Source organism: Colletotrichum lupini, chromosome 4 (genome assembly GCF_023278565.1).
Source record: "Colletotrichum lupini chromosome 4, complete sequence".
Taxonomy (NCBI): Eukaryota; Fungi; Ascomycota; class Sordariomycetes; order Glomerellales; family Glomerellaceae; genus Colletotrichum; species Colletotrichum lupini.
Window position 1 is genome coordinate 3,552,284 of NC_064677.1, and position 26,445 is coordinate 3,578,728.

The window sequence follows — 26,445 nt, forward strand, 5'->3', positions numbered from 1 at the left end:
TCACCTTTAGCCCGCGTGACAAGTTGACGCCGTCCGAATTTCGTAAAAACAGCCTCCTGACAGGTAACCTGACAGGAAGACCCGGAAAAAGGGTCCTGTGGGATGCTTGCTCATGGTAGGTACCTTTCTTTACTGCGTATCACAAGTACGGGTAGACGTCTGCGGAGAGCCATAGCTTGCAAGAACAAGCACAACAAATGCCCACTACACCCGAGCGTACATGATGTGCGTCCCATTCCCCCTCGCGCGCCGCACCCCTGTGCCGATGCGGGCCTGCGGCAGCCGGGCTGGGAACTTTTGTGGAAGCCAAGCGGGGGGTCGTGGCCGCACCACCACACACACACTCCTCGCAGTCGTAGCAAGAAGAACCACCCCCGCATGGTCCTGGTTCCTACTTCTCCATCGGATCCAAATCAGGCAAATAGCTCGAGGACTTGGGGTGTGTGGGGGCAGAGAGGTCTACTGCGTAATTAGGGAAAAGGCTGGCCAGTCTAGTGTACTGCGTAGCAACTTCACACTTCAGGTTTCCTGCGACTGACGTATCTCTCTCTCTCATTGACACAAGCTGTTGCCCAAGGTAAAGAAGGCACATCGAAGTGGGATGAGAGGTGATTAGGTAGGCAGGGTACGGCCGCCGGCAGAGAGGCGCTTGAATTCCTCGCATACGATTCCTGGAAAAGAGGGAACGCAAGGCACACACTTTTGTTCACACGTACAACACACCTACCTCGGGGATACTGCCGCAGTCGACCTCTCTGGGGGCCCAGCCACGATCTTCATTTTCGAGTACGCGTGAAACGCCACATGATGGGACCTGGCAAGGAGTGACCTGTGGTGTGAACAACAGCACATTGCCTCGAAAGGCGAAAGAGCAGGCAAGGAAGCGAGGAAAACCAAGGGCCCCCGACCACTCCCGATGAGATCCTCCCCCCTCTAATCTTGAACGAAGCGAAAGCCGCGGTCGGCAAACCGCCAAGAAAAGGGACTCGAGATAGCGTGCCGGCTAGCCCTTTGACGTCGACATCGTCCATGGAAACGACCGTGAGGCTAACTCGTCCATGCCGGCGTGTTAAAGGTGAGTTGGATGCGGGGAAAACGACGGTCAACGAACCCGCATTAAGGGCCTCGTCCGCAGAACCACCCCCTTCCCTTGGCCTTACATCGATACTCCGTACATGCAAATCGCCCAACGGTCGAAGATGCTTGAATGGCAAAAGACCGCCTTCCCGCCTCCGCTGATCTGGTTGTCTCCGCGTATGCTGTGAAGGAAGGGGTCGTTTGGCACGCGTGACATTGGCATTAGCAAATTCGAGGTCCATCTTTAGTCATGGCGTCCTGTCAACGACCTCACTGTCGGTAATCGTGCAAGACTAGCTTGATGCTGGGGCAAGGGAAAGCAATGGCCACGGAATGCCACCCCGATCCAATTTGCGGGGAAAGAAAGTTGCACGAGACGAACTGAAGGGCACGCGACGAGCTTAACTTGCCTTGACTGTTTGGCCCAGACCCCCGATCTTCAAAGTCCCGCATGGCGAACCCTTGAAAAGAGAGAGAAAGAGAGGCATATACGGATCCCTAGACATGTGAGTGAGCGGCGGTAAGAAGATCCTTCCTATGTGTTAGAACGTAAGGGCAGTGTGCATTCAACTCAGCCCCCGGCCGGAGTCGCCTCTACGATGAAGTGGCTTCGCAGTATCTCAGTTACTTGCCAGGGACAGGCAGCCTGCAGTTTTCCAGAAGTGTAGCGATGGCCTTGAGCATACTTCCTTGGGCCGAGTGATCAACAAGCTCGAAATAGCCTGGTGTACACTCATAAGTTTGCCGCGGCTCAGTAGACCGCGTTCTACTTGCACAGGAACCGATAGTCCAGATCGGCCAGGCATCAAACGACAGACGAGGCTGCGGCTGCGTAATCGTAATTGTGCCGTTCGTCGTTACGAGCAGGCCACTGCATCAGGACCGATTAGTATAGACTAAAATAAAGGCCTGATGATTGCCACCAGTGGGCTCGAATCGGATACCCGACATATCGGCCTGAGGAAGAGTCAGGCTATTGCCTTCCGAACCCTCCACAACTTTCCTTACCGATAGAGTTGCAAACACTGGAGGTTGAACGACGGCGTTCTCTTTATGAAGTCTACTCCACCCCACGGTCTCTGATGGATGCTCCTGGAGGCGGTCGTTGGCGCTTGTCATTCGCTAGTCCCAGGGACCACGCTTGTCTCTGTTAAGATGATGATTGCAACGTTGCAACGCCAATAAGATAGCGGCAAATCGTTCAAGGTCCGAGGCGTGAGGCGAGCCGATTCGACGAGAGGTGATGAGTAGACACCGATGGGGGATGATCATGACATCTAGACACTGACAGAGCGTAAGGAGAGCAAGGAAGAAGGGGAACGCGGGGACTGGTATGAGCTTACGGAATCCAGTTTGCCAGAATCTTTTCCATGTTTCCTTCTTTTTCGCAGCTGTACGCTACATAAACACATCCATGCTCCGAAAGAGCCCCGAGGATAAGACTAGGGGTAAACCCGACATTGACTGGGGCTTCTGAACACACCGGACATCGAAGCGACCTTGCCAAACAGCCGCCGTTGTCAGTGCTGAAGCAAATTTCCGAGCAGGGATCGCGGCAGGCGCTTTAGCTCATGCCAGAACCAGTCGGTGGAAAAAGTCTGGTAAGATTTCGATGCTCAAGAGGAGAGAAAAGCAATTGGCGGCTCGACCGACCAGGATTGATATGAAGCAGGGGTTCTTGAGCCAGAGCCAGAGCCAGCTGGCAGACCACCCATTTTCCACAACAGCGGCGGCGCGGGATGATGGATCGGTATGGGCATGTCATCATCAAAAGGCCAGACTCACGGTGTTGTCGAAGGGGTACGATGACGTCCCAGGTGCTTTCTTGAGCAGGAACGGTTGAGTGATGCGTGGCCGCCTGCACAATGATCTGATCAAGCTTTAGAGAAGAGTGATGTAGGTACGTGGTGTATGCGTGCTCATCCTGCACCAGACCATTCATGGAGCCCTGACAAGCGCCTTAATGTCAATCCCGATAGAAATGGAGAGAGAACGATCAGTCCCAGGCGGAGATGGTTGGGGGTCACCCCTCTACGGAGTACTCTCACCTTCACCGGCTGGCCTAGCGTGGAATCGAGGGGCAGGTTCTAGGGTATTGATGAAGTGGCGGTGGGCTCACTCTCACTTGAGAAACAGCGACAACAGCGTGCGGTGTAGCGTCCAGAGCCCATAGTCCACTCCGTAGAGAGGCCTTCCTGGCCCTGACCCTGCCACCCAGTAAACAGCTTTGATTTGGGCACCAATGGTCAAACCGCCAGTGTTGACAAACCGCATCATGTTGCTCCGGTACCATACGGAAGAGAAGTCTGCCCATGGCCGCCAACCTAGACGTCGTCCACAAAACCGGCATGATGTGTGTGAGTGTCTCGGGAGATGGTGTTGGCGGTCGTAACAACCCGCATCCAATCACATTGCTCGAGCCTGATAGAGTTAAGCTGGCATCAGGGGTGCTGAAGGAGTGATGGTTGGGTGGAAGTTGACCATGTAGGACGAACGGTTCTCTGCACGAGCGAACGGCGGCGCCCACAGCACTACCTAATCGCTAGGTAGAGGGACGCAAACCAATCGTTGACCAAGCAGATACGGAGACAAGCCACACGTCCCGAGACCGAACGTTGGGGGTGGGGGGACACATTGAGCGAAAAGGAAGCAGATGACGGCAGCGAGGCGGGCTTGAACAGGATCCTTCTTTCAACTGGTTACCTATGGTTGGCTGTCTTTGGCCGGAGCAGTTCGCGCGTTGCGGTGAACGAACGAACGATTTAACGGTTGACGGATGACGGATGACGGGAGGCGCACACTTGGAGACGGCAAAGTCGATTTTAACTCGCCGACGGGGGGATGAGCCGGTCACCGCGCTAACGGCTGGCTTGAGGACTTTTTGCATCGAGTGAGGCTTAGACCACCCCCCCTGACTGTGTGAAATGACGTTTGGAGAGCTTCTCTGCATGCTTCCTCGGTCCTTCTAGCGCTCCGAACTGCATCCTTCGCGCTAGGCGGGAAGTGTATCGTTGCTCTGTTCAGACTGTTCTGGAATAGGGTTGGTGCTATCCGTACCTGCGACTGCTAGAGGCTGCTTCTCTGAGTTTAGAGTGCAGCAGGAGAGGAAGCTGGCGAACTTCTCTTGACGACGTCGCCCTCTTGGGTCACATCAAGAAGAAGCCAAACCATGTGCGATGGTTCTCTGCTCTCTGGATACGATATCAGAGATACGGAAGATGAAGTGGTCCAAGTTTGAACTGCCCTTCTAGGCATCGTCCGCGCTTCTGCTGCACCGTCTCGTCATCGGCGTGGGTTGGGACCATGTAGCAATGACATGTCTCACGATGGTTGTCGAATGCACGTCAACCAGACTCCTGGACGCGCTTCTCCCGACATGCCGTCTCGCGTAGCCCCAGTCTTGCGGTAGTTGGGCAAGCGGGAGTCAGAACGGCAATGCAAAACCATGGGGGTTGATCTTCTCATTGTCCTTTCTGAGAAGGAGACTCTTTGCCAACCTGCTGTTCTTGGAACTTGTTTGTGAAGCCAATATTCTGTGCATGGGCACTTTGAAGTGCTCAGTATCAATACCCGCAGAGTAGACCAAGTCTCAGCTCTCAGGGGCAAGCCGCAGCAGGCATCGTCATGAATCGCGGGCTGCAGCTTCACGGAGGGTCGTGAATATGCCTTTCTTGGCTGCAATGATTTATTGCTCTGCAAACGCTTCTCTCGAGTCACTTAGGTTGCGTTGGGGGCTTCCTCTAGTCAAGTTTAAGCGTGGCTGAAGCCGTATTCTGCCAATTCTCCGGAACCTGTAAACCACTCTGTGCTCAAATCAAATCAACTTGGGCAAAACCCTTCATTTTACCCTTCCGGGCTCCCAGGGACAAGGGTTAATGGCATTCAAGGCCCATAGTGTTGATCAATGTCGGTGGTTAGGGGTCGCAGGGACGCAGGAGGTGTCGGTCGGGTCCGAAGTGGGCTCTGAGGACAACCTCGGGGCGCGGATTGGATACTATCAAAATAGCAGAGATGGAGAAGGGAACGGCCGAGACTCGCAAATAGGGGAAAGCATGTGATGAATGGAGACGGCCGACGTTGAGCAAAGAGCTGGGGCGACCTCCGGCTAGCCCCACGATGGCGATCCCGTCGCTCTGCCGCACTCAAGGCTGGCTGATAGGATCCTGCTGTTGGTTTCTCAATCTCTCAGGGCTGCGTTGATATTGATCCTTCAAGGGTTGTTCTTGACGAGGTTGGATTCCGAAAAGAGCGCGAACCGGTGCACCTGGCTCTCGCGGGCGAAGCGAGCTAAGGCTATGGGGGCGTGCGGTGTCAGTGCGGACGTTTGTCATCTGGACCAACGCAACGTCAGCCAGCATTAGGGGCGAGGATATTCTGCCAGCAGCTCCCGCTATTCTGCCACCAAGTGTAGCTACGGCCGCCACACGACCACTAGTCTCGGGTATATACATAAGCTAGGCTCTACGTAATTAGCATTCGAATAGATTAGATTAATTAGAGGCCGTTAATTAACTTATAGTTAATTAAATTATTTTAGTAAAAAGTACGGTAATTAGCAAATTAGCCTAATTTAACGTAATTAATAAAGTAGCCTAATTAACTACTTAATTAACTACTTAATTAACTATTAATTACTCTATATAACCTATAGCCCGTAATTTAGTAACTTCTTTTACTTTAGCCTCGTACTCTATTTTAACCTCGTACTTATTAATAAGTCTATCTATTTCGCCTTTTATTATAAAATTAATATTATAAGCGCAATTCTTATTAACTAAATCTTATAATACGTTTAACTACGTAAAATTACTAATTAATTAAAATTGCGATTTTATAAGCGTTAATAACTAAAGAGCTTTTATAAGATTAATCGTATTATTATTAACTACGTTAATTACCTTATTAATAATAGCTCGTTAGTACTTTTATTATATTTCTATATTAAGCTCGTATATATTAAAATTATATATAATCTTAAGGCCTTGTTAAGTAGAAGTAGCCCTATTTAGCGCTAGAAGTACTATTAATAATAGCGGCGCTAATATAAATACTACTTTTACGCGTTTAATAGCTTTTTTATACTTAAATATAGAGGGCTCTTATTTAAAAAAGGTACTTCGATTAATAACTAGCTTTTTTAATTTACTTATTATAACTACTATAATACTTACTATAGAGCCTTATAAATAACCCTTACCTCGGACTTATAGGGGATCGAGTAGGGGGATAAAAGTATTATTATTAATAATAAGCTCTAAGTATTACTAAAACTAATATAAGTAGATCTTTTTTAGTAATATTAGGGTACTATCCTTAATATATTACTAAAAGACGTAGTAATAAAATAGCTTATAAGTAGTTCGAATTAAGTAATATACGTACTTTTTTAATAACTTTTTTTAATAAACCTAAATTTAGCTATTTACTTAGCGTACTAAGTTCTTATAAAAGTCGCTTAAGGGTATTATAATATATATATAAACGCACTTTTTTTTAGAGTAATCCTATAATAATACTTAATACCTTAGCCTAGTAATAGGTTTAATAAGCGCTAATTATAGCTACTTAACCTATTTAAAAAATAATTAATTTATTAAATACGGCTTTAAAGTCGCTTATATAATAATAGACTTATACTTTAATACTTATATATAAGGATTTAATAATTAATATAATTAGGTAACTAAAGTACTTAATTTAGTTAACCTAAGTAAGTACGAGTTTCTCATACTATAGCTTAAGCTAAGTATTAATAACGTAATTAACTACTACCGCAGGGTACTTAGTAATTTAAAATTTAAATAATTAGTTACGAAAAAGATTACTCTAATCCGTAAGGAATTATTAAAAATAAAGGTTATATATAACTACGCTGGTCTTGTCCTTCGTAGCCGGGCTAAAGTAACGCTAGGTCTAGGCTAGTATATTAAAATTAATATACTAGTAATAGAGTATATATAGTACTACTTTAAATTAGGTATTATTATCAAAAGTATTAAGTAAAGTAATCTTATAATCTATATACGTAACTTATAAAAAAGGAATTTCGTAAGCCTAGAGTAATACTAATAGCTAGTTAATAGCTTAATTATAATTAGCTTCTTTTTTACTAAATAAAAAGTAGCTTACGACTTAGAAAGTATAACTATTATTAATTACTCTATAAATGTTAAATAACGGTATATTAAATCGGTTAGTTTTATATATAGAATTTATTAATGAAAACATCCGGATATTATTAAAATAAGGAAATCGTAGTAGTAGGTATAATAAATAAGCTCGTAATATAGCCCGCGTTATTATATTAAAAATAGTATTAATACTTCGTTAAATCGCGTAATTAGTTAAATAACTACTTAATAAGGGTCCTACTACCTAATTCGTTACGGTAATAAGTAGTTAATATATTAAGTATATTACGGACGATAATACTACTATAATTACTACTTTCTAACTATAGGCTTAAAAAGATTTAAATAGGTTAAATATTTTTATTTTATTAGTTAATAATTTAGTCCTTTTTATTATATAGTAGCGCATAATAATAACGTATAAAAGCGTTAGTATTACTAAATAAGTAGTTATAATAGTTATAGAAGTCGCTAACGACGGGATAAAAGAACTAATTACTACTTAAAAAGCTAATAGTAATTTATTAGCGGTAGTTTATAAACGAAGTCGAGGATTTATAATGCTTATTTAAATAGGTTAACTTTACGAAGCGTTACTATTTTTAATTATAATATAAGCTATGAGTATAGTAATAAATAATAATAATTAGCGCCCTAGTAGAGGGCTTATATTAAATAATTTAGACTGCGAAGCTAGCTTTATAAGTAGCCTTATTAAGTATTACTCTAGCTTTAAGTAAGCTAAAAAAGCGTTAGTTATAAAATAAGTAATCGTACTTTATATAACTATAATTATTATAATTAATAATATACTAATAAATAAAGGGATCGTTAACTTCGTAATTATTCTCTTTTTATAATATATTAACGTTAAGAATAGCTTTAATTAATAGTAGTAGCGACGGCGAGGTTAACGAAGTAGTAGTTATAGGTAGGTAGGTAGGTAAGTAGGTGGGTAGGTAGGTAGGTAGGTAAGTGGGTGGGTATGGGCAGCTGGGCTCCGTGGTCGGAGGTAGGGCCTGCCGCAGCCACACTTAGTAGCAGAATAGCGGGAGCTGCTGGCAGAATATCCTCGCCCAGCATTAGTTGTTAGGTCCTGGGTATCCTGAGGTGAAGCCCGGGGTGTCAAAGTGGACGGACGTCCTTGGGACCGTGACAGCGGCGCTACTCCTGCAAGATTTGAGACACGAAGAACCGGCGAGGAGGTATCTGTACTTGGACAACTGGATCCTAGGCGCCTTTGGCATGCTGTGATCAAGGAATCAGGCAGGCCAAAAAGCCAAGGCCGTCAGGTCCGGAAGAAGGGGAATTGTGTCAACCAGCATCGGAGAGATCGATACATCCGCATCGTGTCGGGCAGGCAGGCCTAGGGCCTGGCGGAAGGGCAATAATACTAGGACGGACTATTGCTGCTGATTTCAGTCACACTACCGCGAATGTGTGTTTGCGGTGTTGATGTCGCATGATATTGGTAGGCTGTACGGATAGCTAAAGTGAGTTGAAGGTGCAAAATGTCATCGGCGGCGCAAGCGAGGTTGACGAGGGGTTCATGGGACGGCGGCGACAGTTGAGGCCAAAGCAGCTAGGTGGACTTTCTGCGTTGCGACGGTCTCTACGACCAGTCTCGGCAGTCGGGATGGCGGTTCAGAGACGTGCAGTAACCCACTACTAAGTGTGACGAAAAGTGTGGGTAGCATGTACCGCTTGACCAAGAGCGCTAAACGACGTTGAGTTCGAGGTGAGGTGAGAGAGACAGAGGAGGCTCGGATCCCGGTGATGAGATGTGAGGTTCGAGATGGTACTGTAGAATCGGATTGTGAGGTTCTTTGCAAAGCTTCCAGAACGCTCGACGCCCGCTGCCCCCTCCCCTCTTTCTCACTTTCTCATCCTTTCCTTCCCTTCTTCCTCTTTTCCATTGCCTCGAGTTACCGAAGGAAGCCGTCGGCCACCGATGGATAAGAAAGGCAGAAGGCAGGTACTGACGATAACGATGGAAAGGTGTGGGTGAGCCTGTGAGGGTGAGAGTGAGAGTGTGTGGGTGAGATTGAGTGTGTGCCTGGAGAGAACGCCATCCTTTCGTATGCATGCTTCATCCCCCCCTCCTCCTTCTCTTACTTCCCCCCCTTGGGCCTTCCCCCTTCTCACAAGCACTTGCTCGCGCCTGACCTGCAAGTCACATCTCGTGAAAGTGGTTGGCCTCTGAGCAGACTGGCCGGATGGCAGAAGGCGCGTCGAAGTCTGCATGGAAGGTCTAGCAAAAGCGCCGCCCGTTCTGTTGCACGGCGTAGAGGATGCGATGCCCTGCACCTATCCTGCAATGGCACACTATGTTGCTCCTGGGCAGAGGCGCCACGGCGCAGCTAGTCCAGAAGGCAACAAGCCCAACAAGCAGGCCAAGGCTTCCATGAATCCATAGTCCATCATAGCCTGTGCTTCTGTAGCATTCTAGAGGAAAGGGCCCTGGCCGGAAGGACTGGGGATGGAAGTGAGGGTGATCCGGTGTGATGAGATGCTTCTTCCGAAGTGTTACGCTGGGGAAAAGTGTGTCGAGTTGCGTCGTGAGGTGTTGTGATGTGTATCAAGGAGAGAAGGGGAAAGGTTCCTCGGAGTTTGGATGTTAAACATTGACACAGGACATTAGACGATGGACGTTTGATGCCACTCGCTACCAGAACAAACGCAAGTGTGCCCTCAAAGTTCCTATTAGCTAATTGGAAGGTAAGGTAAACGTTAAGATCTTTGCTCGGCTGTCGTTCCCTCGAGTACCGGTGTGTATCCGTAGATTTCTCCAGTGCGGGCGGGAAAAGGACTCCTGCATCCCGCCCGTCCTCTCCCCCCTCCCCCTTCCCCCTCTCCACATCTCGCAGACCTCGATCCAACCCGACCCAACTTACCCAACTCACCTCCCTCACCTTGCCTTGCGTCTAACACGCATCCAGCCAATCCGGCATGGGGCTGCTTCCTCTAGTTTATTACTTTATGTGTATCTGCATGTAGGTACTCGATAGGCTTCACCGCACAACAACGACAAGCCTTTTCATCACTTGACACCTGAGCCAGACTTTGAATTATCCAACGGCTACCGCGTTTAAGAGCCCATGCCAACCAAGACAGACTCGGAATATGGGTACGAACGGATACATGTGCGCTGCTCTCTTCAGGTGTCACAAAACTGTACCCTTTCATCACCTGTGGCTACGATCCATTCGGCTCTCTAATGTTGGCTGAGCTACGGATACCAAGTAATTATGGGATGCTCCATACGCGCCTCTACCTTACAGTAGGCCGGAATGAGCGCATCGGCAGACAGGGTTGCTGGGCTAAAGATAACAAAATCTCTTTCGCTCGAAACAACCGCCGATGATATTGGATATGGATTCAAAGTACGGATACACCAGACCCGTATGCCACGGATATTAGACACATGCGAACTGCATCGCTCACTCCACCAAATAAGACCCATCAATCACCATAACCACCCACCACCACGACCATCACCATGTCCAACATACCAAATCCGGTCATTGACAAGTCTCTACCGCGGTACATACCTGTCGCACTGGCACTCTATGGGCACGGGCGTCTTGCATCTGCTTGGAAATCAGGAACAGATGCTGGAACGGGAACAAGAACAGGAACAGGAAATCTCCATCAAAAAGCTGGCCATGGGTCACTATGGACCAGAATTGCTCCGTCGTGGGGCGCGGGGGTTCACCCGTCGTCCATGTCCGAAGCTCTCTGACATGTCGCTTCACCCTCACACTTGACTCTCGCTGCCCTGTCCTGACTCCCACGAGTCCCACGCCCTCGCGCTGTTAACAAGTCACAAAGTCGCCAGGTGGTCAGTGTTGAGCGGGTGGGTTCCAAGATGACCGATGAACCACCCCGTCATCATCCTGGCCAGCTCGGTTCGAGGGAATGCGTACCGAGGAACACGGAACACGGGTGAGATCGAGTTACAAAGCACTTTGCCGTTAGATACCTGCCACTTGCCGCAGGACTCCCCGTCAAGACTATGTACCGACAGCGGCGGCCGACAGAGGCTCACTTGTAGCTTTCGCCTTAGACTCAGGCGCCGCACGCCTCACCCGCTCACTCCATCTCATATGCCTCGCCCTCACTTCAGGTGCATCCTCTGTCCGTATGAAGACAGATAGAGAGGAGACTGGCGACCGAAAACAGACACGGCCCGGCAACAACAGCAGTGACAAGCATCATAGCATTCATCTCCGTGGCTGTTTCTGTCACATGCGATCCGCTCTTCTGCTCACATTGAGCGTCCATGTCTCGCTGTTCATGGACCTCAATGAACCTTTGCTCGACTTCTCTTGTCGCCGCAATCTTTCGAGAGTCATTATCTCAGACAAGAGTCTCGACCCCATGAGCCTATCGGCTGTTGACTGGGCCGCCTAGTCATCTAACCTAACCTAAGCTACTACGCTACGAAGACAGTCCATACGGGATTGCCCAGCTACCAAGACGCGGCTTCCATTGGCAGATGCTGCTTGGCCATGTCATTGGTTGGGTTGATCGATGGAGGAGGAGCAGCAGCCGCCAGTTCGTCCAAACATTGAACCTTGAACCTACCTTCATCTTTTCTTGTTCTTTGGATCGCAGAGAACTGCCAGACCAACGCTACTCGGACCACTAAGAATGTGTAAAACGAAAAGGGCTTTGCTTGGTTTCACTTCAAATCACAGATACCGACCTCGTCCCTCGTTTCGCTCATCCAAGCTTCAAGTACCGTTCCAGCCTCACCCCCGTCTGACGACAATTGTCCGCGTCGTTTTTAGCTCGCGGCGCCTTGTTCCTTGCCCGCAGCAGGCCGAAAGTTAATTGCACACAGGCTTGTTGTTCTTCATAGACGCCTCTCTCTGTCTGTAGTACCTACTCCAAAGAGATTCTGGATGCAGAAGAAGCACGCAAGCTGGCTGGTTGGCTGGTAGCTAGACTCCTGGAGAACCCCCCCCCCCCCGGGCTGCCAATCATCCTGGCCACGGCCGCCGTCTCCGCCCTCGCCATTGTCGTTGTCCTTGTATGGACCGACCCTGTCCTGCCCTGCCCTGTAGCGCGGCAGATGCAGCAGCATTGCATCGCATCGAGTGGCTAGCAGGGGCCTTCGCTCAGGGAGCAGCAGGGTGGGTTTATGGTGGGTTTGCAAAAGGACCTGAGCTAGGTTGAGGCTAGGCGCGAAGAGGAGCAGCTGGGAGCCGGCGAGCCAGTCTTTTGCTCTTGAGTGCAGACGTTCATTTTGGAGACTGACGGACGGACTGACTGACTGCGCAGTCGTCACTGACAGGCTGCAGAACGAAGACTGTCTCATCCTACTGTCTCCGACTCTCCCCTTCTCTTGACCGGACTTCTGACTGACAGCTGGTCTGGTCGAAAGCCCGGGCTAATCTGAGACTTGCCAACGTCGTCAGAATCCTAGCAAATGGAAACTGCCAGAGACGCTCCCGCAATGATGCTATTTCCGATGGATCTACCGTCAGTGTCTCGTCTTGCCCGATCTACGGATACTCGTCTGTCAGAATCAGATACGCCGTACAAGGCCAGGCGAAGGCGGGAAGCAAGTAGGGGCTGGTTCGCGGGCTGGTTATGGGAACTGTTAATGTTCAGGGACCGATGAATACGAGTTGTTGGGGCCGAATATCTCATAGCAGGGATCTCAAGCGCCCAAAGGGAACATGTCGTCTCTCGTTCCTCGTTTGCTTGCCTTTAGTGGTGGGTGCATTGATCATTATCCGTCTCGTCTCCTCACCTTCAAGTTCTCCCCCCCGCAATCCTCTATCACGTCTTATCTCGTTGCCCTCCCGTGCTACAGGTTCTTTTGCGACGACCGGGCTGGATCTCCGTTCATCGTATGTCACCAGCCATGGATTGAACCTTTTTTCTCTCTACTGCGTACCTCTCCTTCTCTCCGTTTATCCTATCTCAATAGCGGAGAGCAGAGCGGATACCGACCACATTGATCGCGCTCTGTCTTTGCCCGGCCAAGTATTGTGCGAAGATGGCACTCAGTCCTCGCACGAGACGTTCCTGAGATTGCGTCCGGTTACACTACTCTCTCCAACTAAGAACCTACCGTGAAAGCTCCCGAACCAGATCTTGGAGATAATAGTTTTCTTCTAGGCTCTTACTCCGCATTCAACTCTCTCCTCTTCCCCCAATATCGACAACTATTACTAACAAGATAGAACGCCCACCAAAGCCACCCGCACCGCACCGCACCGCACACACTTTGAAATTTGGGGGGTGATGAATGAGGCATGCAACCCCTCCAAAGTCTGGATGACAAGGGGTCCCTGTCGCATCGTCCGGCCACATCTTGACCAGAACAACCTAAAATCGCGGGCAAGCCAGCGAGAGGCAAGGTACCTACGGATGCAGCAGTAGCCACAGCTCACAGTCGAGGGCCCTGGGCTCTTGTGCCTGCAATGAAATGGGGACTCCCTCTTTGCCTACCCTAGGGATCCCCTGCTCTTCAGACATCTGGCAATGGACCCGCTGATCTGCTCATCTTCATCCTCCCATTCTCGACTCCCACTCGCTATGCTCTGCCCGCCGCTCCTCTCTAGCCTTGCCTCCCACTCTTCGTTGTGTCTCTCGAGCTCTTACCTCCCGCATCCACTAAGATCGAGAGAACGGCCAGGAACCCAGAGACGAGGCACACTCCCCGACCGCCGCTCTCTTCTCACACACCCAGACAACCCGGCTCGCCTTCACGTAGGTTTCTCTCCATCCGTCCAAGTCGCCCGCCCCTGGTCTCTCTCACTCACTTTGTCTCTCTCTTGCCATTTTATGCTGGGTGCTGTGCTCCTCCAAGCATCCTCTTACACTCATTCTCTCTGCCCCCCCACCCCCATCGGTGCTCTCTCAAGTTGCCTCCTACCCCCCGTCAACGCACATGATGTACTTTCAGACTGCCTGTGCAATACCTGCTTCTCTGCCCCGGACGAGTTGCTTGCTGAGGCCCAGGATCCTCGCACGCCGCTTGTGTATCTCTAGCCAATCTCTCATCCATGTAGCCAATGGTTGCCAACCAGAACGCTCACCACCTCTCGATACATATATACACTCCTCGTCCCCGAGGCTTGCCACACTTGGATGTATTACTGTGCCTCTTGACTTATCCTCTCGCTTTCATCTATTGCTCTCCTACCTCTAGCGGTATACCATCTTTTCCCAGAATACCATCACTTCGTCCGTACCATTGCCGGACTGCCTTACTGTCCGACATCGATAGTACCCTGCCTCCTCCCTGACTGACAGCCGGTCTCACAAACGCGCTATAAAACGCATTCCACACTTTCATCCCACATTCAACTTGAACACAGTACAAGATGACTGCTCCCATAACTCAACAACAATCCGCGCAAGCTAAAGATGCTGCCGCTGCCGCTTCGGTCCGGAAAAGGAGAAGACGCGCTCCCGCCGGTGGCGCTGCCGACGACTGCTTCACCTGCTCCAAGAGGAACGTCAAGTGTGACCGCAGACGGCCCTACTGCTCACAATGTCTCGAAATCGGCAACGAGTGCTCAGGCTACAAGACTCAACTGACCTGGGGCGTTGGCGTTGCCAGCAGAGGCAAGTTGCGCGGTCTGTCTCTTCCCATTGCAAAGGCACCTCCAGTGGCCGGAGTTGCAAAGAAGTCACCCTCGCGTCCCCGCGCAAACTCCACGGCTACCAGCGCAGGCTGGGCCGATGCAGACGACATGTCTCGAAGGAGTCCGCGCAACGATGCCGGCTTCTCACCAGAGCACATTGTCTCAACACCCACGACACCCTACCCTCACAGCTACGACATGCTCTCCATGTCACACCCCGAGCACACACCATCAATGACTGCTGGACACTGGGGCGGCCTCCCGTACTCAAATAGTATGCCGACGGATGGTCCCAACTACAGGAAGTTGGGTGCTCACCTGGGACCTCTTCCCATCTCAAGCGCGCTGTCTTCCTCACTCGAGTCCGTCAGCGATGGCGATTACATGTCCCCCATGAGCCATTCTTACTCAAGGGACGATATCCCCTTCCTCCACAGCCCCAACGTCATGTACGATGGCTACAGCACCCACGGCTCGCCGGTGCCTCAGAGCCCCATCTCTGCCATTCTTATTGACCAGAGAGCCGCCCCGACATCGTGCCCGAGCCTCGTGTACGCCCCATCCGAACATAGCTCCAGTCTCACATCACACATGGACAACTTCGAAAGCCAGTTGAGTCAGAAACTGATGCGGGAGTGTGACACTTTGAGTAAGACGCCCTGTTCGGCTGCTCTGCTTTAGGATCAGACTCGCTGACGTGACGACTTTTAGGCGTACCCGAGATGGATGCATACAGCACGAGCTGCAATTCCAACGGTCATGTTTGGACATCGCCCCCTCCGGAAGAGATGTCACCCCATCATTCGGATCACCACGCTTCGGCTCAGTGGCCCACCATGTTCGAGCCGCAGGCCGTCCACGTCAACTCTGACCTCATTGCAAAGATGCCCTTCTTCATGGACTACTACAAGAACATCATGTGCCCGGGCATGGTCTTCATGGACGGACCCAGCAACCCCTACAGAGAACACATTCTCCACCTGGCTTCGAGTAGTCAGAGCCTGCAGCATGCCATTTGCGCTTTATCAGCCTGCAACCTGCGGATGAAGCGCAGACTCAGCTTGGGCCAGGACACACGTGAACTCTCCGAGAAGCTCATGGCTGAGAAGTCGACCGCCGAGTCCATGGCGGACGCCCAGCCCGAGGACCAATCCCTCTCCGAAGAGTACCAGCACCGCAACCTGGCTGTCCACCTTCTCAACCAGCAGCTCAACGATCCGGCCAAGTCCAGCCACGACTCTGTCCTCGCCACGATCCTGCTTCTCTGCCACTACCGCATGGTGGAGTCGGGCATCGCCAAGTTCCACACTCAGTTCGCCGGCGTCAAGAAGATCCTCTCTATGCGGCGATCACATAACCTGGCGCCCTCCCGCGACTCTGCATGGATGGAGGCCATCTTTACCTACTTTGACGCCATCTCGGCCAGTATCAACGACCGGGAGGCTCAGCTCAACTCTACATTTTACGGCGTCATGCCCGACGCTCAATTGCTTCCCCCTGGCGCTGAGAACCTCGTCGGCTGTGACCGTGAGCTCTTCAAGACCATCAGCAAGCTGGGCAGACTTAACCTCCTCTCTCAACACCGCTCGGTCCAGAACCTCGTCACCAGCCCTATGGCGCGCAACATGCCTTCGCGCTCGCAGTCACCCCTTAGCTCGCCCCTGGGTCACTCCTTCAAGAGCAACCTTAACGGCCTGCATCACCAGCAACTCGGTGACATCTACAGCTTGCCGGGTCACCGTTTCGACGGCAACGGGTTCGGCTCTACCTTGGACGACGACGAGTTTGTATCTTCGACGCTCTGCTCATCGGCAACGTACGACGACAACCGCAACAACTTCTGGAGAGAGTGGAAAGAGGCCCGCGTCGCCCTCCAAAGCTGGGAGTTCGACTCGGCCCGCCTCCACGCCTCCCTCCCTTCCCCCGCGACCCCAGCCCAGGTCCGGGACTTGGGCTCCCTGTCCGAGGCGTTCCGCTACGCGGCCCTGCTGTACACGGAGCGCCTGGCGTCGCCCAACGTCCCCTCGACGCACAGCAACTTCCAGAACCTGGTCTCGCAGGTGGTCTACTATGCCACGAGCCTGGAGGCGGGCAGCCAGGCGGAGAAGTTCCTCCTGTGGCCGCTCTTCGTCGCGGGCAGCGAGTGCGTCAACGAGCTCCAGCAAAACATTGTCCGGAGCAAGTGCCGCGACATCATGGGGCGCTCTGGCTACATGAACAACCTGGCCGCGCTCGACGTGCTGGAGAGGCTGTGGGCGGGCGAGTGGAAGGACAATGAGCCTCGGAGCCCGGCGGCCGTCAAGCTCGAGGCGATGCGCCGGGGTCCGTTCAACTGGACCAGGTGCATCGGGGGTCCCGGTGTCGAGGTAGAGTGGATCATGTTTTAAGGGTGTCTTTTTTTACTTTACTGCAACTTTGCTGCAGCTCGCTTCGCCTTGCGGAGCTGGATGGTATGGATCATCAGGAGTTTTTTTTGCAGGGGAAGTGAAAAAGGGAACACCAAAAAAAGAGCGAGCAAGGGGAACTCGGGAAGCACGACCACGAGTCACGCGCAAAAGAGAGAGCTGTCGGAGTGAGCGCATGTGTTTTCTTTTTTCCCCCTTGCTCCGGCTGGCAAGCTGGGCTTGGAAATCACGACTGATGAGATGAGAAGAGGGGCGGCGGTGGTGGGTGGCATGGTCTATCTGATCTGTAAACCTGTACAATAGCAAACTACGACGACTTTGTGGGCATACATACTTATGATGCGGCGTTAATCAAGGGAAACTGGGAGGCAAATAGGATCGTCTCTTGGACGTGTAAGCCTCAAGATTGGCTGATTGCATGGGAATGGGGATGACTTGGGGAGTCTGATGGAGATAGCTTCCAGAATACAAATACCATGAGAAAGGCGTACATAATTTCCATCGCACATACTTTGATCTTGCCAATTCCGTTCTCAAGAGGCTTCTAAACTGACAGCTGCCGCTCACTGAGCAACAGCCTCCCACAGCAAGGTCAAAACGCCAACTTCAACAGCACTCAAAGGCCGATGGCGTTGTGATGGCGTGCTCTATCACGATGGTACCTGCGTTGCGGTACCGAAACAACCGCCAGGCGGCGGCGCGGCGGATCCTCCTCACTCACCCCTCAACTCCGACTCAGGGTCCAGCTTCTCAGTATGCTTCAATTCCACGGAGTACTTGCCATTGTGTTCCAGCGTCTCATTGCGTTGAGCTGTGTAGAACGCAGGCGCAAGCTGAGTGGTGAAGGGAGGGGGGTGCGAGTGAACGAGGGGAGTGTAGTATACACGTCAAGAAATAGGGGGTGAGATGGGAATAGACGAAGGGGGTGTGGAGGAGAGTAAGGTTGGTACCCAGGTATTTGCCCTCCCGCTCTGCCCCGGTCCAAGACTTGTAGGCACGGCTTCGACCAAGCCCAGATCCACCACTTTGTCCTAGGGGACCTGGTCTCTATCCAGTCTAAGTACCTTGTTATCGAAGAAAGTTAATTCTTTCTAAATCATAAGTATAAGAATATAGTTTTAATAAAATAGTATAATACTTACTTAGTACTTAAATTAAAATACTTTTTTAAGCTTATTATAAGAGAAAGATAACTATATTATTAACTACTTATTATTAAGGTTTATAACTAGTACTATAGTTTTAATTATAATAACTTTACCTATAATAAATAAAAAGTTTAATTATAAGTCTTTTAAAAGCCTTTTTTTAAAGGCTATAAGAGCTTTTAAGTTAAATTAAAATACTTATTAAAATATTAATAACTAAATTAACCTTATAATAACGGTTTTAATAAAAAAACTAAAAAATAAACTAAGAAATAATATTAAAATCCTTATTAGTATTAAGTACGATTTATAAAATATAATAATACGATTATAGAGTATTAGTAATATATCTTATATTAAAAAGATTATTATTAATATTAATAAGATAAATAGGGCCGTATTAATATAATACTTTGGCTTTTTTTTATAATTTAAAAACTATAATTTTAAATAGTATTAAAAATTTATTAAAAAGCTTTTTTAAGTATTTTAATATATTTATTATTATTTTTATAATAATAAAACTCTTAGTACTTATAAATAAATATAAGTTACTTATTTTTAAATAGTAATATTAGTTTATTAATAAGTTATTAAAATTGCGATTTTAGTAATCTTTTAACGAGGGAGAGGGTAGAATAGAGAAAAGGATAAGTAAGAAAAGGGTTAAGGTTAAATAGTACGGAATTCGAGGGTAGGGTAGCGTCTATATATACTGCGGCAATCCTCTAGTAATGCAAAACGATGGAGTTAAACAGTGGGTCTCTGTCCAGTCGCAATCGCTCCAAGCGCCGTTTGGAGCGGGAGGCGCATGTGGGCGGCGCGATCCCATCACCCATGTGCCTGAGGACTAGAGCTTCAGGGGAGGGGGTTGGAGAACGCGGTATACATACTATATCCGTGCCTCAATGTTTTTTTTCTCCATAACTTAATCACGGTAAAGTGGTTGATGGACTGCTTAATTGTGTTGTCCCCCGTCTGTGCGAAAATACTCGGATCTGAAAGGAGCACGGAATGATGACCGTGCAGCATGAGTTTGTGGATCGGAGGAGGCCGATGGCGATATGATATCAAGAGAGGAGGAGACCGAAGGAGTGAGAAAGCAAATGCAGACAGAGTCAGTCTGAATCGTTCCCGGCCCCGTAACACTCTCCATCTCCTGTAGTCCGTATGCACTACGGATATGGCATTCACGATCCTTGTCAGCTCGGTTGCTCCAGACCGAGCCAAGCAAAATTGACGGGCTGGAGTGCCGTCCGCTCTGTTGTATTTGATGTGCGGCAACAGAGGCCCTGAGAACTTGGAGAGGTTCGATATTCTTGCTTGCTCTCAGCCCAGCCAGCGAAGCCATTGGACCTTGTTGAAGGAGTCCAAAGGTGAGGAGGGAGGAGGTCACTGTTGCAGGGACGAAGGATGCCCTCCACTTTCACAACTCAAAGAGCTGCAGACTGCTTCCACTCGCATGCTGCGGAGAGCGGGTAGTTAAGGGCGATGACGGAGGAGGATGGAGGATAGAGATGTTGACGCAGTAGTTTTGCTTTACTGTACGCAGTAGTAGCTCATCGACAGCCACACAACAGCCCCAATAGACAGTCACTGCCTTGAGGCAGAGAGGAGGGGAACGGACGGATCAAGGGCATCGGGGTAAAAGCAGACTGACACGACTGGCTGGCAGGATGAACCAGGACCAGGACGGAGAACAGACGGAGATGGCAAGGATCAAGGATTCTGCTCAAGGCCTGGGGAAGAAGCGTTGACGATTTGAATCCACCCGAGCCAAAAAAGTTCCCAAGGTGTGGGGGTGATAAGGGACGTTCGGGCCAAGAAATTCCGGCCGGGCTCATGACTGGCTGGAATTCACGACAGAACTGGACAAGAGGGAACACGGGACTGGCACGGGCGTTTGTGGCACCGCACACCATCACACACACTCTCTCTCCGATCTGGCGACGCATGGGTTTCTTCTCTAGCAGGGCCCAGGGGGTGGTCTTCCGTGGACAGGCACAGGGTATCCGTACAAGGAAAGGGGGCCTGGAATTCATGGATTAGAAGAGAGGAGGAACATCCACAAGGCCCGACCAGGGAGTTTAGGAGATGGCAAAGAGTGGAGAGAGCCCCGAAGAGAGAGAGAAAGAGAGAAAGGGAATGCCCGGTCGGTCACTCGATCACTCACCCTCACTTATTCAGTGGTTCACTGGTCACTGGTTCAGCCGTGGAGATTCGACCAGGGGAAGCTAACCGACACACAGAAAAGACTCGAGATTGACAGAGAGAAGGACGACAACCCCAGCCGAGCCCGACACTGCGCAGGACGATGTGGCAGGGAAACTCGAGACGGTGGCGACGGGGAAGGACCCCATTTACACTACTCCGTCCTCGGTACTCGCTTCACAGGAGCTTCAACAAGGCAGAGAGAGAGTCAGAAGGTTCGGACGCAAGCTGCACCTTGCCTTGCGCGAAGATGGAGACAGAGTCGCAGAGTCAAAAGACACCTTAATCCATATTGACTACTCTGCCTGACCTGGCCTAAAGCACGCACTAACAAGCTTAAACTTGGTACATGCTCACTGCTCTGTCCGTACTGACACGCTCTCACCTGCGGAGTACACTACCTCGGGTCCCGTACTTTTAACCATGCCCTCGCCTGTCCGTTCTGTCTGCTCGCCTATGTACACTACTCCGTACGGAGGAGCACTCGCCTAATAGAACGTACCAGGGGGTGTGTGACCTGCGAATATGCATAGACCTTTTGCGAGAACCAAAGAAGTAGTCGAAGAGGAGGAAGCTACTGCGTATCCATACGGATACCTACTAGGCGGCCGCTGGCAACGAACAAAAGGACACTGGAGATAGCACGAGCCATCTCCTGGCGTCTCTGGGACATCGAAACGAGATACTGAAGATAGCGATTTAAATGTCGGCTTTTGATGTTGACCTTTGTGAATTAGTCGTGAGGATAGTCAAGTTCCCCCCGTCCATCGTTCGTAACGGCGACTTGGCGAAGAAGTGAGATGACGGGACGCGTGGGGGTCTTCTCACTCTCACTCTCACTCTCATCCTCGCCTTTCCCCTCGACGGTTCGACCTGAACTGACCTGACTTGAAATGACCTCACCCAACCCCCAACCCATCCGTCATGAGCAACTCTTTCGAGGCTCATCAGGTCTGTGATCATCTCCAGATCATCTGATGTCGTCGAATCAGCTCAGGTGGTTCATCTGCACCTTCACCGTTGATGACTGGCAGGCATCTACTGCGGTGAACTCATTCGACATGGTATGCGTGACACTGTTTATCCAGACACAATGCCCTCTCGATCAAGGGCCGCAATGACGCCATTTCTACCACCGGCAATCCGAGCACTTGAAGATTTTCACTACCTGGCGGCGCATGTTCACTGCCGTGCCTTACCCACCACGCAACATATTCTCGCGCCCGCATTGTGCCGTAAGCCACCTTGGCTACCATTCTTCAACCGCGGTTAGCAGACAAGAAGAAGGCACGCAAAAAACAATGCATGGATCCACCATCGTGACTTTGTAAGTTACTGTGTATAGTACAGAAATTGGGCAGCTAGACTAGGGGTGAGACAGCGGCAGATGGAAAAAGGAAGGGTGTGTGTAAGATGAGATAGCAAAGAAAACATAGCAAAGTCGAGATCGGGGGAGGGGAGGACCGTTCACACTACTAAATGCCAAGGCAATACGAACCGAGGACCCTTTTTGCTTGGCAAAGGGGTGTGTAAGAGAGTGGGAAAGTGAGGCTCCATATGTCAAAGTTTTGTGATATCCATGTCCCGGCCCATCATCGTGCTATGCCTATCCATACACTTACTTTATCATACTTACCTCGGTTTGTGCCTTCTTTTGAACAAGACTTTTTCCCGGCAAGGGACGAGGGGGCCGGCCGGGGGTGGGAGCTTTAATTCTTTTAGTGGCAATTCTGGACCAATTCATAGCCGTTTTGCGATTCAGCGATTCAGGGTGAGTTTCTCGCATTTCATCTATTTCCACGAGTAATGAACGAGGCCAATATCCGGTCCAACTTGACCGAAAACCCAATTTAAACTATTCTTACACTTTCACTGCCCTCCCAGGGTATCCGATGTGTGTGTTTTCATGTTTTTGCCGCGCCCGAATCCCCGATGATCACGCGACTTGCCCGAGAGACTTTTCTGCCCGTTGTTCTAGAAACGGACACCAGGATAGGCCTCATCGCGGCTATTTTCTTCCATATCCAATTTCCGCGCCTCTCCATCCCATCCATCGTACAGAGCGCACCCCCTTCCCCTGTCCTACTTCCCCTATCCTGTTATCCTCGGCATTTTCATTCTCGTCTTCTTTCATCCCTTCAGCCGCGCCACTTGAACCGGCTCTGCCTCAACATGTCCAACAAACCCGTGGGTAAAACCCCCTTGTCCACGACTACCAGGCTGCCGAACCGCGCGACCATGTCCTTGCCGTAGAGCCCGCACACCCACTGCTCGTAGCCGCTGAGTCCATACCAGCCCGCCGGCGTGGTCTTAAGCGCGGCCTCGACCTCGCCCCTGAGCTCAATCGCCTTGGTGGCCGGCGTGTGCCGCAGCCTGTCGAGCGCCCGGCTCAGCGCCGGCGACGTGCGCCTCCGGTGCCGCGAGAACTCCTCGTAGCTCATGAACAGCTGGTCCCGTAGGTCTCTGTAGTCGTCCGCGAGAAGCCACGGCGCGTGGTGTCGGGCCCCGGAGATGTCGAGGTTGCTGCCAGGCCCGCTGCCGCCGCCGGCCCCCTCAGTGTCTTCCTCGTAGGCCGACTTTTTGAACCTGTACTCTGCCTCCTCCTCGGCCAGGAAGTCGTCCATGATGTCGTCGGGGTCCTCGATGACGTCGTCGCGGATCAGATAGAGGTGAATAAAGGGGTTCTGGAGTCCCAGGCCGCCCAGAGAAACGGGGAAGTATAAGTAACCGTCAGGGATGTCCTCGACGCCGAATCGATCGCCAATGAGCCGCTTCAGGTGCGCCCCGGCCCCGCCAGCGCCAAACAGCCTCTCCTGAATGCGGTGGAACGTCGCTAGCATGCTATCCACGTGCTGCCGGGAGTAACAGTTGGCGAGCTGGGCGCAGTTGGTCTTGAAGAAGCGAGCGCCGTAAATGTTCCACGCCTGGATCCAGTCAAAGATGCTGCTGCACGCCTCCAGCTGCAGCCGCAGCTCGTCAATGTGCACGTCAATCTTGTCCTGGTCCAGGAGGAAACGCCCAGACGTCGGATCGAGCTTGAGGAATCCCCACACGACATCGCCTGATGGCAGACGACCCCGTGCCGTCGTCGTAGCACCCGTACCCGGAGGCACGGACCGTTGCTGTTGCTGTTGCTGTTGTTGGTTCGACCCGGCTACCGGGGGCGCGGCGGCGGCGGCGGCGACCCTGACGCTTCCCGTCTTGTCCCAGTTGATCTCCAGCCCTGTGAGGTTGACAAACTCAGTCATCGTCTCCCACGCCCGGGTGCAGGTTTCGAGACCGCCCCATAGCCACATGTCGTCGTGCAGCCGGTAGAGGCGGCAACCATCGGCTCGTTGATTGACGGCAAAGTCCATGCAGAAGAGCATAGTCTCGGCAATGAAATCCGCCAGGGGCGTGCTCAGGGGCGTGCCTCTCCTTCGGATCTGGGCCGGCGCGTCTGACGGGTCGTCGCTGAAGCGTAAAGGGCACTCGAGCATCCGCCTGAAGAGGCCGGTCCACTCGTCGTCGACGCCGAAGAATTCGAGCACGGCGAAGATGGACGAGTGCGGCACGCTGGGGCCGAACCACTTTAGATCGGACCGGATGACGGTCACGTCGCTCCCGAGCCGCGTCTGCATGATGATCTCGGACTGCATGAGGTGCAAGAGGTTCTGTACGACGGCGACGTGCGACTTGCGGCTGTCCCCCTTCTTCTCCTTCCCGTCCGAGCCGTAGCCGCCTCGCTCCTCTGCCAAGGTCTGCGGCAGCTGGTCCAGCAGGATCTCCGACTTGAAGTGCTGCTTGAGCTTCTTCTCCACCGAAACGGGGCTTTCGATGCGTGGCCCCGTCTTCAGGAAGAATCGTCTGCGGCGAACGTCTTCCTTGCTCATGGGCTTCGTCGCATCCTTTTCCACGCCCGCGCTTTCGAGGAACGCGACGAGGAACCCGCGTATCTTGACGGCCCACAGCTTGCCGATGTGGTGAATGAAGATGGCCTGTAGGAGGTCATCGTCGGGGTAGAATCGGTAGCGTCCGTTGAGTTGCCGTCGCACGTCGACCTCAGTCGCGCTGTCCCAGGCCCAGTTCTGCCGAGTTTGCATCCGCATGTTCAGCACATCGGCGATCTCGCACAGAACGACCTTGTTGTTCAGAAAGTCGTTGAGCGTCGTTCTCTTCTGGTCCGTGAGGGTATCCGTCCGGAGGAGGCCGCGGATGGTGTTCATCAAAGAATCCTCGTCAAAGTGCGTCTTGTCGTCCCACGTGTCCTGAAACTTCTTGACGTTCTCTTTCAGTTCCAGAAATGCCCGGTGAATGTCCTTGGAGGATGATACGAAGAGGCTCTCGAGGTAGCTTTTGATGGCCAGGCTATCCGTCTCCTTCGCATGGAAAACATAGCGCTCCCACGTCGCTCGCTGTTGGTGCATCTCCTCCCTACCCACGGGCACGAATCCCGACTCAGCTCCGTGGCCAGCAGCCTTCCCGGCGGAGATCCATTCGTTGACGAGTTTGCCGTAGAGTTCGGCGTATCGATATTTTGCCGACTGAACGTCGAGTTCGTTGCGTACGCTGTTCTCATAGTCGTGGAGGAAGTCGTCGGAAACGCACGGGTCAAATTCGGCTTGCTGAACGAATCGCTTGAGATTGTCGATGGATAGTAGTGAGCCATCGTCCAAAGGTGCCATGGCAGGGAGCCTCTCGACCCGGTCGACTAAGAGCTTCGCCCTTTTCCGACTGTCCGTCTCATAGGCCGCATCATCTAGCAGAGCTCGCTTCCCTGACTCATATGAAGCCTTCTGCTTATCCAACTGGCTAAGCTTCACACTTGTGATGGTGTGAAGAGTCTGAGATAGGATATCGGAGGACGCCATTTTCGACGTGTGGAGTGAATGAGAATGAGAGTAAGATGCAAATGATGAGTGGCGGTGATGCTGAGTGAGTGAGAAGTGAGGTGAGAGAGACACTGGTCAAGTATGCTTTAATAAGAATATCATCTCAAAGCTGCCTCATCGAAGCTGAGAAACAAAACGAGTTGAGGCCATTTTCTCACACCGAACACTCGTTCGGCGTGAGAGTCCTCATTCCTTGATTTCGATTTTGTGATGGGCAGTGTGGCTGCGGTCAGACACCACCGGACATGGTCGAGTGGAGATGAGAGGAAACTGAGGCCATTTTCCGGCGGCCTCAGTGGAAACCATATTTGGGAGGACAATCGTCTTGGACAACATGCGCCAAAACGAACAAGATCCGTTTCTACCATGCATTTCATTTCCTTCTTTCCAATACGCATTTTCAAGGCCAAATAGGCGGCGCATAGCACACTCGCGCAGAAAAGAAAGAATAATGAGATCCACCTCGTACCTTGGCTACTGGACCTTTTCGATCCGGGCGTGCTCGCTCGCTTATCGGTGTCTTTCTGCCGTGAGTTGAAGATGAGTTTTCCGGCACGTTAGAATCGTTTTCCGTTTTCAAACCCCGCCCGTCGTGAGATGCTTTCGAGGCCCTTGATTGAAGGGAGCGTCATGAGCGTTGATAATGGCCTCCTCCAATTTCGGTTTTCTCTTTTCCCCCAATGTCGAGTCGAATCACAAAGGTCCCTCATCCCAGCGCCAAGATGAAGATGGAGGAAGTGAGGCCAAGTTAAAGAAAGAACCCAAGGGCGCACTGCACGAGGAGTGACAGGGCACACCGACATCGGCAGTGACGTGATTGCAAGGTTGTGTCGCTGGTGGGTAAGATAAGGAAGGCATACGCAATGCTTCGGGAATTACTTACCCAATAAACTCTTCGGTGGAAGGGTCTTTGGGCCGTTGCTCAAGACTCAATGAAGATTAGCCGGGGCGGGTTACTATGTGGCGTCCTCTACACTCCTCTTTTGCAGACTTGT

At 51.0% G+C, this 26,445-nt stretch overlaps 7 protein-coding genes across 7 annotated transcripts; 3 read left to right on the plus strand and 4 right to left on the minus strand.

Annotated features, from left to right (window-relative positions):
• Positions 1-2,641: 2,641 nt before the first annotated feature.
• Positions 2,642-3,427, minus strand: CLUP02_08129 (uncharacterized protein; the record flags this gene model as incomplete). Its single annotated transcript, XM_049287119.1, has 2 exons — positions 2,642-3,025; positions 3,197-3,427. The coding sequence occupies 2 exons, from the start codon at positions 3,425-3,427 to the stop codon at positions 2,642-2,644; spliced, it is 615 nt and encodes a 204-aa protein (XP_049144262.1).
• A 1,525-nt stretch (positions 3,428-4,952) lies between these two features.
• CLUP02_08130 (uncharacterized protein) lies at positions 4,953-5,438 on the plus strand (the record flags this gene model as incomplete). Its single annotated transcript, XM_049287120.1, has 2 exons — positions 4,953-5,131; positions 5,225-5,438. The coding sequence occupies 2 exons, from the start codon at positions 4,953-4,955 to the stop codon at positions 5,436-5,438; spliced, it is 393 nt and encodes a 130-aa protein (XP_049144263.1).
• Positions 5,439-10,707: 5,269 nt separating this feature from the next.
• On the plus strand, positions 10,708-11,621 carry CLUP02_08131 (uncharacterized protein; the record flags this gene model as incomplete). The annotated part of the gene is made up of 3 exons (XM_049287121.1): positions 10,708-10,751; positions 11,040-11,153; positions 11,207-11,621. The coding sequence occupies 3 exons, from the start codon at positions 10,708-10,710 to the stop codon at positions 11,619-11,621; spliced, it is 573 nt and encodes a 190-aa protein (XP_049144264.1).
• A 2,930-nt stretch (positions 11,622-14,551) lies between these two features.
• On the plus strand, positions 14,552-17,202 carry CLUP02_08132 (uncharacterized protein; the record flags this gene model as incomplete). Its single annotated transcript, XM_049287122.1, has 2 exons — positions 14,552-15,464; positions 15,527-17,202. The coding sequence occupies 2 exons, from the start codon at positions 14,552-14,554 to the stop codon at positions 17,200-17,202; spliced, it is 2,589 nt and encodes an 862-aa protein (XP_049144265.1).
• A 3,730-nt stretch (positions 17,203-20,932) lies between these two features.
• CLUP02_08133 (uncharacterized protein) lies at positions 20,933-21,252 on the minus strand (the record flags this gene model as incomplete). The annotated part of the gene is made up of 2 exons (XM_049287123.1): positions 20,933-21,067; positions 21,181-21,252. 2 exons carry the CDS (start codon positions 21,250-21,252, stop codon positions 20,933-20,935), a joined length of 207 nt encoding a protein of 68 aa, XP_049144266.1.
• A 1,465-nt stretch (positions 21,253-22,717) lies between these two features.
• On the minus strand, positions 22,718-25,640 carry CLUP02_08134 (uncharacterized protein; the record flags this gene model as incomplete). The annotated part of the gene is made up of 2 exons (XM_049287124.1): positions 22,718-25,489; positions 25,611-25,640. 2 exons carry the CDS (start codon positions 25,638-25,640, stop codon positions 22,718-22,720), a joined length of 2,802 nt encoding a protein of 933 aa, XP_049144267.1.
• Positions 25,641-26,007: 367 nt separating this feature from the next.
• CLUP02_08135 (uncharacterized protein) lies at positions 26,008-26,253 on the minus strand (the record flags this gene model as incomplete). The annotated part of the gene is made up of 1 exon (XM_049287125.1): positions 26,008-26,253. One exon carries the CDS (start codon positions 26,251-26,253, stop codon positions 26,008-26,010), a length of 246 nt encoding a protein of 81 aa, XP_049144268.1.
• Between the last annotated feature and the right edge of the window lie 192 nt (positions 26,254-26,445).